The sequence below is a fragment of the Ursus arctos genome, unplaced genomic scaffold, assembly GCF_023065955.2.
Source record: "Ursus arctos isolate Adak ecotype North America unplaced genomic scaffold, UrsArc2.0 scaffold_7, whole genome shotgun sequence".
NCBI lineage: Eukaryota > Metazoa > Chordata > Mammalia > Carnivora > Ursidae > Ursus > Ursus arctos.
Genome location: NW_026623089.1, coordinates 30,371,026 through 30,389,801, shown reverse-complemented (window position 1 = coordinate 30,389,801; position 18,776 = coordinate 30,371,026). Strand labels below are relative to the sequence as shown.

At 44.2% G+C, this 18,776-nt stretch overlaps 2 protein-coding genes across 3 annotated transcripts in view; both read right to left on the bottom strand.

Annotated features, from left to right (window-relative positions):
- TM9SF3 (transmembrane 9 superfamily member 3) overlaps nt 1–5,009 on the bottom strand; it is a 70,652-nt gene extending 65,643 nt beyond the window's left edge. The window contains exon 1 of the mRNA XM_026493768.4: nt 4,750–5,009. Coding sequence (XP_026349553.1) covers nt 4,750–4,845 — 96 coding nt within the window. The 5' untranslated portion in view covers nt 4,846–5,009. The remainder of the gene's footprint in view (nt 1–4,749) is intronic.
- A 4,458-nt stretch (nt 5,010–9,467) lies between these two features.
- The window catches only part of PIK3AP1 (phosphoinositide-3-kinase adaptor protein 1), a 113,212-nt gene continuing 103,903 nt past the window's right edge, over nt 9,468–18,776 (bottom strand). For both annotated transcript variants that reach the window (XM_026493770.4, XM_044382010.3), the window contains exon 17: nt 9,468–12,892. In XM_026493770.4, the coding sequence (XP_026349555.2) occupies nt 12,835–12,892 (58 nt within the window). In that variant the 3' untranslated portion in view covers nt 9,468–12,834. The remainder of the gene's footprint in view (nt 12,893–18,776) is intronic.

Below are 18,776 nucleotides of genomic sequence, written 5' to 3'. Positions count from 1 at the left end.
AAAACTGATCTGTATTAAGTACTCACAAATTCACCTGTGGTAAGAGCTTGTTCTCTTTATAAAATCTTCAAATAAGTTTTGAGAGTTCCTATACTTTTTTTTTTTAAGATTTTTATTTATTTATTTGACAGAGAGAGCGAGAGAGGGAACACAAGCAGGCGGAGCAGAAGAGAGAGAAGTAGGCTCCCTGCTGAGCAGGGAACACGACGCTGGGCCCTATCCCAGGACCCTGGGATCATGACCTGAGCTGAAGGCAGATGCTTAACGACTGAGCCACCCAGGCACCCCAAGAGTTCCTATATTCTAAAAGACAAAGACAAAAGGCTGCTATTTGCCAAAGGAAAGCAAACAAACTATTCCGAAAATCACTCCGTGGTGTAACTGTTTATGACAGAGGCTGATTGTAAACTACCCTGGGCACAGATCAGGTCCTTCTGACATTACCTACCTGAGGTACAATGGGCCACGGAAAAATGGGATGTTAGCCTAATTAGGGCCCTAAATCACAAGAGGCATCCCAAAGACGATGCATCTTAAATGAACAATGGTCTGGATTTGTTCACTATGCTTTAAGCAATAGGGTTTCACGCTTCCAACACTGCATATTCTTGTCCCTGGTAGCTCCTTAATTAGTCAAGTCACTCAACAAGCACTGATTAAATACCACTGTGCCCAGCACAGAACCTGGGTATGTAACAGACAAAAAGAAAAAAAATTGACTTTGTGATCCCGAGGAAACAGAACCCATAAAACCAAGGCTACAGTACAAACCATAAAATGCATTAAGATTCTGGTGCCCTCCATTATTGGTTTTTGGTGCTGACATCTTTACACAGTATTACTATGGAAATAACACCTACAAGACAGGTAGAAAAAGCAAGGACTAGAGAGTCACTAGACCTCTTCAGGTCATTAGGAAAATGAGTGTGTTGGATTAAATGATCTCAGGACTTTCCAATTCTAAAATTCTGATTCTCAATTTGAAATCTTTTTAAAGATTTTTTTTTTTTTTATTCATTTGACAGAGAGAGAGAGACAGCCAGCGAGAGAGGGAACACAAGCAGGGGGAGTGGGAGAGGAAGAAGCAGGCTCCCAGCGGAGGAGCCTGATGTGGGGCTCGATCCCAGAACGCCGGGATCACGCCCTGAGCTGAAGGCAGATGCCCAACCACTGAGCCACCCAGGCGCCCCTCAATTTGAAATCTTTTTAACAAGAGTCCTTTGGAATCTTGGGAGACATGGTAATCTAACTATAGATGTTTCCAAATTCTCTGAGTTTCAGAAAACCAAATAAGCATAAACCACACCTTCTACATCCTTCACTCACTCTAAAAAGTCCTTCTTATGACCCTTAATCACATTTTAAGGGCTTGTCTTTCATGAAAGTGCTCATTATTTTTTTATTCCAAACAGTATGTCCTGCAATCCATGTATGATTCAACTTTAGAAAGGGGAAAGGACACATCTTTATATATTCTAGGTGTGTATATACTCCAGAAGTCAATAGCGTATTTCTTTCTCATTATCCTTATGAGAATATTAAAAGAGCCTTGCATTAAAAAACGCATAAAAGGGACGCCTGGGTGGCTCAGTTGGTTAAGCATCTGCCTTCAGCTCAAGTCATGATCCCGGGGTCCTGGCACTGAGTCCCTCATCGGGCTTCTTGCTCAGCGGGGAGCCTGCTTCTCCCTCTCCCTGCCACTGCCCCTGCTTGGGCTCTGACAAATAAATAAAATCTTTAAAAAAAAAAAAAAAAAAGAGCATAAAAAATACTATGCCAAATGGTCAGCTGAATCCTAACTCAGTAAGTAAAATAAGAGAAATAAGGGGCTTTGTGAAACTACATAAACTAGTTATCCCTTCTTAAGGGATAATTTGTGGGAGCCAGTCCAAAATAAAAATGCAGGTCTCCTTGTTCAAAACTTAAGGGGTGCCTGGCTGGCTACATCAGTGAAGCGTGCGACTCTTGATCTCAGGGTCATCAGTTCGAGCCCCACAATGGATGTAAAGATTACTTAAAAAAAAAAAACTTATTAAAAATTTAGATGCTGACAGGAGAGCATCAAAGCAAGCACAATATTCACATGCTTGCATAAATTATGTGACTGCACAGGTCAAATGCCCATTAAGTGGGCACTACCCCTCTTCAATGCTAATCCAAACATCTCCTCAGTAACAACCCATTGATGGAGTTAGACTTACCCAAAAAACTTCTTTAAGCACTTAAAAATAATATCAATACAGAAAACTACTCTAATACCAAGTGTTTTACTGTCCTATTTTTAGAATAAAGGGCTGCAGAGCATATCCTACGAAAGTGTAGAATATTAATTCAGACCGTCCGAGCTCAAATCCTACCTCCATCCCCACTGGCTGTGTGGCCTCAGACAAGCAACTTAACCTCTCTAGGGTTGGTTTCCCCATCTATAAAAAGGGCATAATATTATCTCCCTCACAATGTTATTTATATTTAAAATAAGTTAATATATGTAAAGTACTTAGAATAGTGCCTAGCACATGTTGCCAACAAAAGTCCTATTAGTTATTTTTTCTATCTGGAAACTGTCTTCACAGAAAGTTAATCTAAAGGGCAAACTAACTTCTGAAAATTGCTCTTTAATTAATAATTCAATCCCACAGTTTTTATTACACACCTACTCAACACCCTTCCCTCGGCAATTTTTCTCCTCCTTCAATATCATTCTCTCTTCACTAGTTACTTCTGCCCTCTTGGTGGGAAAAAAAAACTCACTTGATCATAACCTTTTTAGTACTTTTATCTGGCTAAGGTGAACGTCTGGTTTTCAAGAAATATTTTTAAGAAACTTGGGAAAAGTAAAAACTTTGGCTAATAGCCAGAAAAAATGAAACTTGATTTAAATTTTATACTTATAGCTTAATATTATTCTTCCAATAACCTTTTTGTTTTTTAAATAATGTATATTAATAACAGGTAACCAAGTGAGACCAGTTCAATGTAGACATGAATAAAACGATACGGATTCTAAATCTTTCTGCCCAGCAATTACCCCACACATACTATCCTCTCAAAAAGCGTTTCTCATGTATTTTATATTCAATTACTGGTATAAAAAATTGAAATGTTCCCAGCCATAAAATCTCAGTGAAATCTGTATTTACATTTTAAATCTATAAATTAAACTCGGGCCTTTTTTAATATACCTCCAATTTGTGAAATAGTAATAGTTTTCCCTATTTATAGCAGTTTATATAAAACACAAGATCAAAAGAATACTAATCTTAAATTTGTATGCCTGTATGGTAAGAGACAGTTGTGAGTTTTATTTGGTAACTTTCCTTAAGTGTTCAAAAAACTGGAAAAATATTAGTGACAATACAACTGACTAAAAGGATGCCCACTGCAAATGAACAGTTACACTTTTAGATTTTACCTGACAGAGAAAACAACAGGAAACAGTTTTTTTTAATTTAACTGTTTAAACTGTGAACAACATTATCTTAAGGTGAAGTCACAAATATAGCACAAAAACATGTCACTGATTCCAGATTAGTGTCTCTAAAAAAATTAAAATAAAAACAAGGAAGAAGTTTCTGGCTGTGACTTAACGTAAAATGGCCAAAAGCTTGGAGCTTTCACTAGCTAAAATAAAAGCCCAGCCAACCCAGGAACTAGAGAAAAGAAATCGGGTTAATTACAAATAAAATCTAAAGTAGGGTCCACCAAATAAATAAGGATGATCGCTTCACTTCCTCACTTATCAGGAATGACAGAAGACTCGCCCAAATCTTTCAGATCTAGTACATACACTACCTCTCACGTAAAATCATGTCCTTAATGAGTTATGATATTTTAAAAAAAAAATTACTCTCTAAGCAACATCTCAATTTACAAGACTTCCCACATCAACCACTCCGAAAAACATCGAATTACAGCCCTAAGTGAAAGTCACTTGAAGAGTCATTAACATCCACGCTTTGATGTGAAAATGCGAACTAAATAAACAGCCAATCAATTGTAAGCCAAACGCAAAAGGGACTGTTCTCGGCCTACGGGAACACTGGGAACCCCAAGACTCCTTACAGCTAGAAGCTGCCCGGAGACCACTGGGATGGGAGCCTCATCTAGGGGCTAGAAAAGGTGAGCAGAAAGTAACAAGAAAAGCCCAGAACTGAGTGCGTGTAGATTGAGTGCATGCATGTACACGTGTAACCTGCTCTTCACCCCAAGTTTATTAATGCTGTCCCCACGCCAGGGGTTTGATCCGGTTTGGGCAGGAGAGAAAATAAAGGCCGGTAAGGACCAAGAAGTGGTGGATATTTCCTGGTTAGTGTATGACGGGTAATCGTGATGCATCCATCTTCTGCTGTGTCGTAGCCCCCAGTAGCCAGAGCACAGCTCTCCTCCCTGGGGGCACCAGCCCCGAGCCCGGCTGCCCGCGGCCCCTCCCCGGGGAAGTGAGCGCTGACCCTCACCACGCTCCCGCCCCGGCCCCCGGGCCCCCCAGCCGCTGGAGCGTGGCGCCATTTAGGTGCGGGTTGGGCAAGGAGGCCCAGGCGCTCGGGAGCGGAGTCCTGCCCCGGGAGCGCACACAAACGCCTCCTCCCAGCTCCCGGGGTTCCTGCTCCGCCAGGCCCAACCGGAAGGCGTCCTCGGCGGCCGCGGGGCTCCGCCGGGCCGCCCAACCCTCCAGGCCGCGCCGAGCAGGACTGGGCGGCGGGCCGGGGCGGCGGGCCGGGGGCGGCCGCGCCGGCCGGGGGCGCCTCTCACCGTGTGCTCGTGCTCGTCCGCCCGGGCCCGGGGCAGCACCAGCAGCAACAGCGCGGCGGCCGCCGCCACGCCGGGAGCGCCCGGCAGCGGCCTCATCCTCCGCGCTCCCACCGGCTCGGCGCCGGCCCACTGACTCCTCCTCCGCCGCCGCCGCCGCCGCCGCCGCCGCCTCCGCCGCGGCCGATTCGCATCCACGGGGCGCGGACAGACGCACGGGGCCCGGACCCAGCCGCTGGCTCCTCCGCGCCGCCGCCGTCACCGCCCGCTCCCGAGCCTCCCCCGCCCCCCGGCGCCTCTCAGCCTCTTCCTCTGACTCAGCCACGTCATCCGGCCACCCCGGCACACGCCGGAAGTGCCTCGCGACGCGGGGCCGCAACCGCCGCCGGCCGCCCCACCCGGGAGGCGCGAGCCGTGGTTGCCCAGGGCCCCTGCTCTGGCCGCCCCGCGCGCCGCCAGGTCGCCCGCCTGGCCCGCTGGGGCCCCGGGCCGGCCGCCCCTGGGCCTCGGGAGCGGCGGCGCGCACCCACGGCCTCGGCATGGAGCCTCTCGCGGTGCCTGACCCCCGCGCACTTCGGGCCGCGTCCGGGCGCTGGGAGCCGTGTGACCTTGTCCAAAACGTCTAAGTTTTCTGGTCCTCATTTTCCTCGGCTGTGAGATGGGGTGGGACCTGCAGCCTCTGGAGCTTGGGGGATCAGATCAAATAACCGGTTGCAGGCTCTCGTCACCGCCATGAATGAATCACGAGCGCCTCTCATCATCATGGGAGATTGTTAGACTCGTCCAGGAGTGGAGAAGTGTTTTAGATTCACTTGACTATTTATCGGGCTCCTACTACTCGATCTTGTTGAAATTCTTACTCATTTATCTGTTCGATTATATTGTTGGTCTCCTGTCCACAGACTTAAACACCTCTTGGAATCTGCCTAAGCAGAGATCCTGTGCACTGCCATTATTTCCTGTGCCTAGAACAGTGCCAGGCCCCCTAGTAGGAACTTAAAAAATGCTCGTCTTGTAAATATGACACTACCATCTACACAGTCTCTAAGCCAAAAAGCTGAAACTTGTAGTGGGACCGTCTCTTTCAACCATCAGCAGTCAACAAGTGGTAGAGTTTGGTCTCTTAGAAATGCCTCAAAAATTTATTTTTCCTCTCTTTCTTCTGCCGGTAACAGCCAACCTCCATCTCACTGCATTATTGCAACAGTCTAACAGGATCCCTGCCACGAATCTTCCCTCCCTGTTTATTCTCCCCAACAGGTGCCAGAGTGATCTTTCTAAAAAGAAACCTGATTATATTCTTGTTTAAAACACTCCTTGAGGGGTGGCTGGGTGGCTCCGCCAAGTAAGCATCCTACTCTCGATTTCAGCTGGGGTCATGATCTCAGGGTGGTAGGATCCAACCGGCATCCAGCTCCTCGCTCTGGGGGACTCTGCTGGAGATTCTCTCCCTCTGCCCCTCCCCCTGCTCATGCACCCTCTGTCTCTCTCAAATTAATACTCTTTTAAAAATCTTTTAAAATCGTTTAATCTTTTAATGATCTGTTTAAAAATTATTTTTAAAACACTCCTTGAATTTTGTTGAAATAAATCATGGAATCACAGCTAAGATTTTCATCTGCCAGGCACTATTCTGAGCCCTTTACACCTATTGACTCATTCAATCCTCACAAAAACCATATGCAGCAGGTCCTATTAGTATGTTCATTTTACAGGTATGATAACTGAAGCACAGAGAGGTTAACTGGCTTGCTGAAAGAGCAGTCAGTCCCAAGCAGTCTGGTTCCAGAATCAGTCTTTCTTACTACTAACGGACCTCGTTATGACCATTTTAAAAAATGAAATAGACCTGTATGTACTGGCATGCAGTGATATTAAGAGATACTTTTTTTTTAAAGATTTTATTTATTTATTCGACAGAGAGAGAGACAGCCAGCGAGAGAGGGAACACAAGCAGGGGGAGTGGGAGAGGAAGAAGCAGGCTCATAGGGAGGAGCCTGATGTGGGGCTCGATCCCATAACGCCGGGACCACGCCCTGAGCCGAAGGCAGACGCTTAACCACTGTGCCACCCAGGCGCCCCGAGAGATACTTTTTTTTTAGATTTACTTATTTTAGAGAGAGAGAGAGAACACGCATGAGCAGGAGGAGTAGAGGGAGAGGGAGAGAGAATCTGAGCACAGAGCTCAACATGGGGCTCGATCTCATGACCCTGAGATCACGACCTGAGCCGAAACCGAGAGTCAGACACTTAACTGTCCACCCAGGCACGCCAAGAGATACTTTTAAATGCTGACAAAATAGAGTATAATCCCGTTTTATTTTTTAAAAGATTTTTATTTACTTATTTTGAGAGAGTGTGTGTGTCTGTGTGAGCAGGGGGAGGGGCAGAGGCAGAGGTTGACGAGAATCTGAAGAGGCTCGGTGCTGAGTATGGAGCCAGATGCGGGACTTGATCTTAAGACCCTGAGATTACGACCTGAGCCGAAATCAAGAGTCGGATGCTTACCCAACTGAGCCACCCAGTGCTTAGAATATAATTCCATTTTAAATGATCCTATATTAGTCTACTAGAGAAAACAAACGGAAAGATGATGACGCAAACAACTAACACCAGGTAAGTTTCCTCTTTGTACATACCTGTAAATATTTGGATGTTTTTTACAATGACCATGTGCTATGTATGTAATCAGGGGGAAAGATTTCCTGCTAAAGGACAGCCCTGTTAACAGGCAGCTGCACAATCAGACCCTAATTTATCAGACTCCGACTTTACCTCCCACCAATCTCTATATCCTGGCTTCATCCCTATATTTCCCAAATATACCATGTTTTTTATACTTGTGTGCCTTTGCCTAGAATGCAAATAAGTGGACAACCATTAGATACTCCTTCCAGACCTAACTGAATTATCACCTCTTCAGTGAACCCTTGCACGAACCCCTCAGGAAGTTGAGCATCCTTTCTTTGGGATTCCAAAAGCATTCGGTGTGTTTTGTCATAGTTACTACCTTTCATCTCGTCTTCTGTACTACATTTCGACATTTCAAAAAAAAAAAAAAAGCTTTAACAATTATTAATCCAGTAGAGTTTTCAGGGATGTGTATTTATTGTTTTTTAAAAGATTTTACTTATTTGAGAGAGAGAGAGAGGGAGCAGAAGCAGGGAGAGAGGCAGAGGGAGAGGGAGAAGCAGGCTCCCCGCTGAGCAGAGAGCCCAATGCAGGGCTCGATCCCAGAACCCTAGGATCATGACCTGAGCCAAAGGCAGACACTCAGGCAACCGTTGGCCAGGCGACCCTACGTTCTGACATTTTATGATGGCAAGGACTATCATTTGTTCATCTTTGTATCTGTCCCAGCTGCTGGAATAGCGTTCATCACATCATAGACAAACTATTTGGTGAGTGAAAGAAGGAAGACATTAATAAGTAAAAAGTCAAACTGCATAGAGGATTTACACAATACTTTCTAGCCAGTCTACGAGACATCACAAGGCAGTACATGATTAATCGCTGAATGAATTGCACACCAGTAATTGCTATAGAAATCAGAGGGGGCGTCTTATACATCTTTGCATATCCCTAGAGCACCTAGCAAAGTGACTTGCTCATAGTGAAAGTCAGTAAATGCTCCGTGAATGAATCATCACTGCTTTTGAATCAAGTGATGAGGCGCAGCTGAAGAACAAGCAGAGCAAGTGCTGCATTTCGATGGATGAGCAGTTTCTTGCGTGAACATCCATCACCAGCCCCCACAGGAGTGAGGCTGCAAGCGCTCGTGCGGTGTTGTGGGGAGCACTGCGCTGGCAATTGCTTGGGGGTGGGGAGGACACAAGGAAAATTTAAAGTATCCATTTGGGCAGCGTAGACTTAAAACCAGGGAATTACACACACAACAGAGAACAGGCAGGACAGTGTACAAAGAAAAAACCACACAAAACGTGACCAACTCTGCAAATGTTCAAGGGGCAGTAAGAGCAATGGGCAAGTAGAGTGCTACCAAACCCTGTTTGGTAGAGTATTTGGAAAAGTTTAATGGTGGGGAAGAGCACAAAGGGTCATTAACTCAACAACTATTTAGCAAGCTCTACTATGTGCCAGGAATTCCGGTAGGTACTGGGAAATGATGATAAAGGGCTTTAGGTGGTAAAAGTCTGATAATGGTAGGTATGAAAAGAAGGAATAGGAATTAAATAACTGGCTAGAGGAAAAGGAGTGTGGCTTCAAATATCTTTGGAAACTGATGACTTTACACTAAAAAATAGGACTCAGAAGCGCCATCAAAATCAGGGCTGTTCTGGGCACCTGGGTGGCTCAGTCGGTTAAGCGGTTGGCTTCAGCTCAGGTCACGATCCTGGGGTCCTGGGATCAAGTCCCACATTGGGCTCCCTGCTCAGCAGGGAGTCTGCTTCTCCCTCTGCCCCTTCTCGCAGCTCATGCACTCTCTCCCTCTCTCTCTCTCAAAAATAAATAAAATCCTTAAAAAAAAAAAATCAGGGCTGTTCTGTCAGACTAGGGAGTTAAAAACATTGCTATAGCTTATTTCACCAGTTTCTTCATCTAGATTAACAACCCCATTCCCTGACACCAAAAGGGATGGGAAAAAACACACAAGTGAAAAGAACACCCTCCCCCTCCAATGGCTGTACAGCCTTTTTATGATAGTCCTATAAGACTCAGTTGGTTATAGGGCTTATGGCCAGTAAATGATCCAGAAACCCACCATTTCAATCTTTTATTTTGATAAACATGATCTTCAGAAGTCTTGGTCTATAAATAACAACATATCTTTTGATTTCCAATGTCAGGTACTGTTGGAGAAGGTAACTGTGAACGTGACCACCAGCTGGCCCTTGCACTGTACCCTGGCGGTCGGATGATCCTCACCCCCTTCCCTGTCTTTGGAATATATACTCTGCCCACCATTTCCAAAGTGGGAGCTGCTCCAAGAACATAGACTTGAGTGAGTAAGGTGTTGAGACCCTCTGGGCGGTATATGCCTCTCTTTTTGAACTTTTAAGACTCTGGTGGGCGGGTGAGGAGATCTACTTGCCTTATGGCTGCCCAAGACAAGCCTTGTATAGGGGCTAGTTTCAGATCACCTTTTCTTTGAAATTCTATTTCTTATTTCTACTTTGTCATGTTTGTCTTTCTAGTTATTTACTTCTGGGGTGGGGCAGTTCCATTGCTATTTATCACTTTGTACCTCTCTTTTCTGTTCTAGCTGAAATGTTCTAGGCAGGGAAAAGCTTTGTAATTGTCCTAAGTTCTTTTTAGGAAGGAATCACTTAAAACAGTTGGTTCTCAGACTGAAATAAAACTGTTATTAATGCTTCCTCAGCCAACCAGCTGTAAAACCACTATTCTTTGAAAGAGGAACACAGAAAACCATCTTATTTCTTGGTGGATATGGGAGAGGGATCTAAAAACTCCCAACTACTGAGGTGATACAGGACAGGCTAGAACCTCCCTTTTTTAGTAAAAAGCAAGAAAAATGGAAGGGAGAATAAGTACTTAGCTTGACTTGTAAAACTACTCACTGAAGTAATTTACATACTATCACTTTGCCTAATTATGGCAAAGCATTAGGGATTATTCACATCATTAAATATGTCAAGTTAAATTATTTGATTGCAACACCAACCTCTTGTTCATAGTCTCTCAGTCTTCGTGCTTTGTTGCTTATATTGTTGGGTTACCTGCTCACAGGTTTTAATAGGAGACAAAAGAAGAATACTGGCCTAGCAACTGGAGGACAATGTGGTACAGTTAGAAGCAAAGGCAATGACCATGAATACGACTAATAGCTTCACTTTCTATTGAACCAGCTCATAAAAAATCTTGGGGAAGGATGGTGGCAGCTGAATTGTTTCCCAAAGCATCATACAGAGAACTTTTTTAACAGTGCCTTTGGATACCTACTTACAATTTAGTTTCTGATCCTCACTCTATTGAAACCCATGGTTTTGTTACATAATATATTCCTAAAAGTTGGGTGTGTGGAAGTTGAATAAATGTATAATGGGTAGTTCTGTTTCCAGAAAATGAAGAATTTCACCTCATCATTAGAGACATTCTTTGATGACATGGAGCAGTTTGGACGTGCACTGAACTCCTGACCATTTCCACCCATGCCTCAAGTGTGTCACATTTGTCACACCCAACTTTCTAATCAGCACTTTCAATATTATGTTTTCTACTTACTTTCACAGAAGAATAAAATGTAATCAAATACCCCGGTATTGCACAGTGATGTGCATACAAAGAGGCCAGCACCACTAGCCGGCAGTAAGTTTTGCCATGTTATTGATCTAAATGCTTATTAATCAGAGAATGTACAAAAATCTAAATTTGGCATCTAAGAGGGGGCTTAGAGATACTGAATATTAAAAAAAAGTGTAGCTTTTATCAAAATCAAATGTGCTTAAGAGATCATCTATAAATAAGAGGAAGGACAACCATACCAACATTATAATTTCTTGTTCTCCCTTTATCCCACATTACCCTCTTTCTCCCAAATAAGTGACAAGGAGAGTAAAGCAACGGCTGCAGAATGGCTACTATGTGCCAGGCATTGTGGTGGGTGATTTGCACAAACACTCTCTTAATAGCCACGGCCAATAGCATATTTTATGTCAGAAAAAAGATCCACGATCCAGAAGCTATTAATTTCAATACAGTCCTTGTTTGCTGGACCAATAAATGAAATTGGAAAAAATAACAACAACCCTTAATCATTAGAAAAGAACACAATAAAACTGTACTTAAATAGATCATTAATACTGTGGCTTGTATGTATCTGTGTGGAATAGAGAATACATTTCATGAAAAATCACCAGATTTCTGATATTTTTTAAAGAAATGTGTCTGAACGAACTTTACAGTACGTTTAAGTATCAAATTAAGGATCTGTGCTTTAAAGGTAAATTTCTGTGCCAGTGACCCAAAATTAATGACATATGTGACATATGACATAGTGACATATGACAATTATGACACATTAATGGCTCTCTATTCTCTGTACAGATATCCCAAATCTAGTGGTAATAATAAGGAAATAGATAACTGTTTCTATTTTACATTCTTCCTTTCTCTTCTGACCTCTTGGCAGAGAAAGAGTCAAAGATCCTTCTCTCTCCTTATGGCCAGAACTAATAAGACCTATAAAGTCCGCAGAACAATAAATGTGGTCATTGGTATCCCAGGCTTCTGGTTCCCAACCATTTACAGGTGTCCCTTGGCAACAATACTGTTTTGAAAGCATACTGAAGTATAAATGCCCAAATTGAAAAAAATACTTGGTAGTCCCATGCCTGGGAGATAGGGAAGAAGGACATTTCTGGAAGGTCAATAATCATGACCAAATTTCTGCATGTGGGCATTTCTTGACAGAGAGCGATTGGTTATCTAGAGATTGAAAGTGTGGTGACCTGAAATTAAGAGACCCAGATTCTAAACACATCTCTTCCTCTGACCAACTGCATACTCTTAGTTTCTGTGGAACCTCAGATTTGCCTTCTATATAAAAGGAGTTAGGACTAATCCGTCTCTAAAGTTTTTTTCAGTTTGTTCCATGTGACCGGGCCTGGCATTTAGACACCCTCCTGAGCCTACAGAAAAGTTGAAGAACCATTTAAAAATCAGAACAGATCTCCTTACCCGAATACTGTACGTCTTAAACCATAACCACTTCTAGAAGTTAGTCTGGACTAGCAAGTAAGTAAGGCCTAATATAAGTGCATTTCAGTAAAATCACTTGTAAAGTACATTTCTGATCAATCTTTTCAGGCTTCTGACATGCCAAATTTGAGGTAAGTATTCCAATTCAGTCTTTATCCTTCCGGCAAACAAGGATATGAATCAATATACTTGGTGATGGTGAATAAAGTCCTTAGTTTTTCACTTCTTCATGCCTTCATAATCTCTTCTTCAAGGAAAGCCCAAACCAGCAGGGCCACAACAGCATCAGCCATGAGAGCAGGTCTTAAGGTCGGCAGTCCTGCTGTAAAACTCAACACGAAGACATCATTAACAGGCTGAAATGGCAAGTCTTGAAGTCCGGACGGAGGCAGGTTTTAGGAGGTGGGATCAGCGACCTCTGGGTGGAACAGGTGGAGGAGGATGGAAGGTCTCCCTGGTTGCAGGCCTGAAAGAAAAGATAAAGTAACTATTTTAAAATGAACTTGATTAACTAGTTCTTAGGTATCCATGGTTTGTTGCAAACTTGGTAAACTATGCAAAGAACACGTTCTGTAATCAATGAAACCATACGGACCGCAGAGTGGCATTCCTGCGGGCTGTGGATCACAACCTTAGCTGCACATTGGAATCACCAGGGGACCTTGAGAAAATACCAATTCCCAGGCTCTCCCCTAGACCCATTCCTTCAAAACCTCTAGAGGATAAAGCTCAAGCACCCACAACTTTCTAATATTGTCCCTCCCCCAACGAGTTACATTAACCATGTCTTTTATTTTCTGATACTTTGATAACTGGAGCCTTGCTAATCCTGGAGGGACTGCCCCTCCCATGGCAAACTAATTCCTGCAGATAGCAACTTGCTGATGAGTACACCTTTCGTATGCAAACGAACCGGTCCCAGCCTATACCCCAACCACTTCTTTTATGGGCTCTCACATTTGGGCCACTATCCATCTGCCCTAATCACGCGAGCGCCAGGTGCCAGACAACTAGGGACCTTTGCCCCAGAGTCTACTGAAATTAATCAAACTAGCCAATCCTAAATCTGCTTACCCTACCTTCTTTGTGCCCTCCTGCAGAAACCACAATAAAAGCTGTGGCCCATGTTCCCCTCCTCCACTGCCTTTCCCCTGACTAAACCTGGTACTTCCCCAGCAGGCCCCCGTGGCATGAGGTGCCCCGTCCTTTTGGGATCTATGAGTACAATAAACTATCTTCTCAAGAGCAGTTGTCTCCTGATCTGTTGACCTTACCATACCGGAATAATAACAAGGCCTTGGGCGCCTGCGGGCTCAGTCAGTTAAACATCTACCTTTGGCTCAGGTCATGATCCCAGGGTCCTGGGATCTAGTCCTGCATCAGGCTCCCTGCTCAGCGGGGAGTCTGCTTCTCTCTCCACCCCTCCCCATTGCTCGTGATCACCCTCTCTCTCAGATAAATAAAATTTTTAAAATAATAATAATAATAATAATAATAATAATAATGCCTATGTTTTAAAACACCAGTGATTCAAATATGCAGCCAGGCAAGAGACATACTGTAGGAGGGGGTCCCTTGAGAGAAGAATTAAGAATTTCTAAAGTCTGCTTCTCATAACTACTTCCTCATGGGATCACTAAGTGTGTTATCCCAATTCCACATTTGCTTTCCTAGAAGCCCCCCTCCGTGTTATTCTGGATGGTTTTTAAACAGTCCTAAAGGCCATTCCAGATAGACCTGGGTGAGTCCATTTACAGAGAGGTTCAACAATTGTGGCTGGTGTTTCCACATGTGTGCTGTAAAACCAATATTTGATTCTCTTGGAAGCAAGTCAATAAGTCAAGAAAGAAAGCTTTGTCAGGTGCTGTAACTGAACTGTGCTATCCTGGAGGTGCATAGTTGAGGACTGAATGAATCAATGATTAAATATTTACTAAATGTCTCTTGAATGCAAGTTTTACGTAGGTCAAGGAAATGACAAAAGAGTCGAAGAAAGAGGGGCTGTCTCAGGAACAAGGTGGGGAAGCAGGAATAGAAAAGAACTGCCACGAACACCCTCAGGAGGCCCTGCTGTGGCCTTCAGAAGTAGATGGTTTTGTGTAGTTGCCTCTTTATCCAGAAAAAACAAATGGACCATCTCCTTCTGCCTCCCCAACCTGCCCTATGGAGCAGGGCTTACAGGAGAAGGCTGAAGGACAGTCAGGTAATACCACTTATAACCTGAGTAAGCTTAGACTTCTTCCTGGATTACTTGTTTGCTTGCTTGTTTCCTTCCTTCCTTCTTACCTTCCCTCCCTCCCTCTCAATAAACACTTATCTACTATGTGTCTACTCCTGGGCATGCGATATAGCAGCAAGTACAATGGACATGGATCCTGCCCTCACAGTGCTAAGAAGGTAATGGAGACACTGCATTGTTTTGATAGAGGAAGTTCAGAACCAATGGGAACATATAGCAAAGGTAATTGTGCACACATCTGGAGGACAAGTTCAACTTCTCTGAGCATGTTTCTCATCTGCCCAACAGAAGTAGCTCCAGATACGTCCATCAGAGTGTTGTGCGAGGCTTGGAGATGACCATCGGAAAGGAGGCAGCACAGTTTGTGGCTTAGAGTAGGCACTCAAGAAGCAAAGCTAATAATGTTATTATTAAGAACAGAGATCTGTTCTTAGTCTTTTTCCCATGTATGCTCCATGAACCTTACAATTTATCACCCACCATGAAGACGGTCATGATTCCCTGCTGGCCGCTTTTCCTCTCTCTGCTGTCCCAGCCCAGGCAGCTGGAGTGGGCCTACCAGCAAATTATTTCTGTATTTTATTCTGATGAACAATCCCAACCTAGGATTGGAAGTCCTATCTGAGGGAAATGGATTTGTGATTATAGACATATCAGAACCATGGAAGTAAAGAGCATTAAATCAGAATCAAGGGGTGGTCTATAGGGAGACAGCCTCTCCAGGACACTGGGAAGCTGGAGTTGGAAACACAAGTGCCCAGAGATACCCAAGAACTAGCTGCTTTCCCCTCCTTGTTGAGGATAAGGTCTTGCGGCTGATGAGTTTGGTTCAAGAACCCAGCAATCTTAATGCTGGTTAATGTTCTTTTAAAGCAGGACTGTTATTTAGCTGGTATGCTTTTGTATGATGATAACATTGTTGAAAATATTTTTAAACTTCCCTATTAGTAAATAGCTTCTGTCCCAAGTACCCTCACTCCCTGACCACTCCAGCCCTTCCTAGGGACTCCACAGACCTCTTTACAAGTCTGCATCTGAAATGTTACCTTCTGGCACTGTAGGAGGCCTCCGGAAGTGTGTTCTGATTAAACAGGATCTTGGCTTTGCCTTAATGGGGAGTGCACAAGTTATTAGTGATTGACAAATCACTAGTAAATGGCAAGATATGTTTAAAAACAAAGCAGCAACGGCTCAGTAAGATTTGGGCTTTTTTGGTTTTGTTTTTTTTTTTTCAATTGGCAGGACCTCACCTGTGAAGAGTGTGATACTGTTAGCTGCCCACTCTCTAAGGACCAATGCCCTGAAAGGGAAATGCTGTGCAAAGATAGAATGCATCTGCTCCCGTTCCCCATCCACCTTCCCTGATCTGAAATACATTGAGAACTTAAAGGTGGGGTGTGAAGCCTCTTTCCACTAATCTTTGACCCACCTGCCCTGCGGCAGATGACCTGTAGCTAACTTTTTAAAAGATGAGTAGTCTAACACAAACAGTACCAATCTCTCCATCTATCCATTGATTTGCTTACATGATAAATATTTATTAAGTTCCTACTATGTTCCAGTTACTGTGCTAAGCACTGGGTCTGGGGACTGTAGAAAACATGTTTTAATCAAAAACAGTTTCTATTCTTTCAAGGCTCACCATCCACTTGAGGAAACAGATATGTAAACAAGGACCATAACGTGGAATGAATTATAATAAAGGTATTTGGAAAACCACAAGAAGGCTCATTCTGCATGAGGGAAGGCTTCATAGAGGAGGTGATGACTAGACTGAACCCTAAAGGATGTACAGGAAGTTTCTAAGCAGAGGTTGGAAGGGAGTAGGGAGAGAGCATTCCAGGCAAAACGCACAGATTGGGCAAAGACACGGTTCTAAATGGCACAGCTCACTGGGCATGCTGGGGTGGGACATCAGTGAATACTGGAGAAGGTGGGACTTGAGGCTAGACACGGCTAGACCATGCTAAAACCTACAGCATTAAATGTGAAGGCTTTTATGCCAGGAAGTGACATCACCAGCAATTTCTGATCTAGAAAGCGCGCTCTGGCAGCAATGTGGAGGAGGGAGGGAAGTGTGGGTCTACAAGGATGAACATAGGCACTGGCAGATGGAGACGGGGTGGATCCGAGAGCCGAAAGGGCAGGAGAATGGACAGAGTCTGGAGACATGCTCTGTGAGAGCTGCCAGAGAGGCAGGGTTGGAGGACGACGCCTGGGTTTGGTGCTTGGGCAAGTGAGAGAACCATGCCATTATCTCAGGCTGGGAACTCACCAGAAGAAGACAGTTTGGGGCAGAGAATGGCAGATGGGATGAATTCAGTTTTGCACCCGCTGTGTTTGAGCCATCTGTGGGGCATCTGGGTCAAGGTCGCCAGCAGACAGTAGAACACAGAGGGCTGAGGGAGATGTGGCGGTTTGGTAGATGTGTCTCACTGGCAGCTCGAGTCCCAGGGACAGCATGTGGAGTGAGCAGAGGAAGGGACCAGGACTGGGAGGGGGTGACAAACACTGCATTCCCAGTGCTGTTTGAGAGCAGAGGCACTCAGGAGACATAGGCAAAGAACAGTTACTGATTCCCAGATCTGGAAGTGGAGAGGAGACGAGACCCCCAAGGTCAGACTCCCCTGTCAGCAGGTCAAACATGGAAGCCATTTTATTGGCTTATTATTTGTTCAAACATCTCCTCATTTTATTATGTGACTTGCATACATACTTACAAAACAACTGCATATTTGCAAATCTTTCTTTGCACCAAAAAGGAACCCAAAAGCCAAGCTCTATCAATTACAGGTTTCTTTGCAAACACCATTTCTTTGGTAAAAAGTGTTTTCCTGGGGTGCCTGGGTGGCACAGCGGTTAAGCATCTGCCTTCGGCTCAGGGCGTGATCCCGGCGTTATGGGATCGAGCCCCACATCAGGCTCCTCCGCTTTGAGCCTGCTTCTTCCTCTCCCACTCCCCCTGCTTGTGTTCCCTCTCTCGCTCGCTGTCTCTATCTCTGTCAAATAAATAAAATCTTTAAAAAATATATATTTAAAAAAAAAGTGTTTTCCTCCTTTTTGCTCCCATTTTTATCAAAAGATGCTTCCAGACTCCCCCAAAAGTTCATCAGCCATCTCTGTTTACACGTTTATATGTATCCCAATTTCTATCCTTTAATTTCTGGAACCTGTTTCTCTGGTTGTTCTCTTTTTCTCTCCCATTAACAAAATCCCACAGAGTCTTGCAGCTATAGTTTCAATCTTGACAACTATTTTCATCTTGGTGCAATTAGTTAACTGCCTCCAAACTCTTCAGTCTTCAGGAATAAAAGGTCTTAGGTCTTGGATCTCCTCCTATTGACACCTTGACCTTCTTGAGCAGGTGTCACAAAATGACTAGGACACTGGAGCCTCCAGGCGGGCACACCTAGCTCTGCCACACAGAACAAGTCTCGATCCAGTCCAAGCTCCAGTGTCTACATCTGCAAAATGGGATAATCCTAACTATCTATCTCTGAGAGCTATGGAAGGAACTGATACAATGCATGCAGTGTGTTGAACACAATACCTAGTACACACTCAATACAGCTTAGCATCATTACTATAGTTCTCCCCGGTCACCAACTATAGAATAATTTTCAAGCAACAGCACATTATGCGAACTGGGGGGACCAGACCAGATTATCGCTACGGGTCCTCCCAGGACTAACATTCTACTATGTGACCTCTAGTCTACACCAAGGAAACATGCCAGGGAACGTGACACCGCTTGCGACTGCGGGGGCTCCATGCAACGAGTGTCAGTATGTGAACGTCACTGGGACGACACGCAAGGGGGGTGAACAGCAAAGGGAGAAATGGACAGACGCCTAGCGCAGGGTCAGCTTCTCTTTCCAGAAAAGCCTCCTTGTTGCACTTTCTCAACAAATTGCACTGATGAGATTCATTTAAGTTTCAACATAAAAAAAAGAAAAAAGAAAACCCAACCCTGGTTGAAAAAAAAAAAAAAAGCTTCCACCTTTTAATCATTTTCCCCCCACATTACGTTTTAGACATCAAAGAAATACATGCCTAAGACAAGCCTAGGCTTTCATTCCCAAGGCCCCTTTCTGCCTGGGCGGACACACAA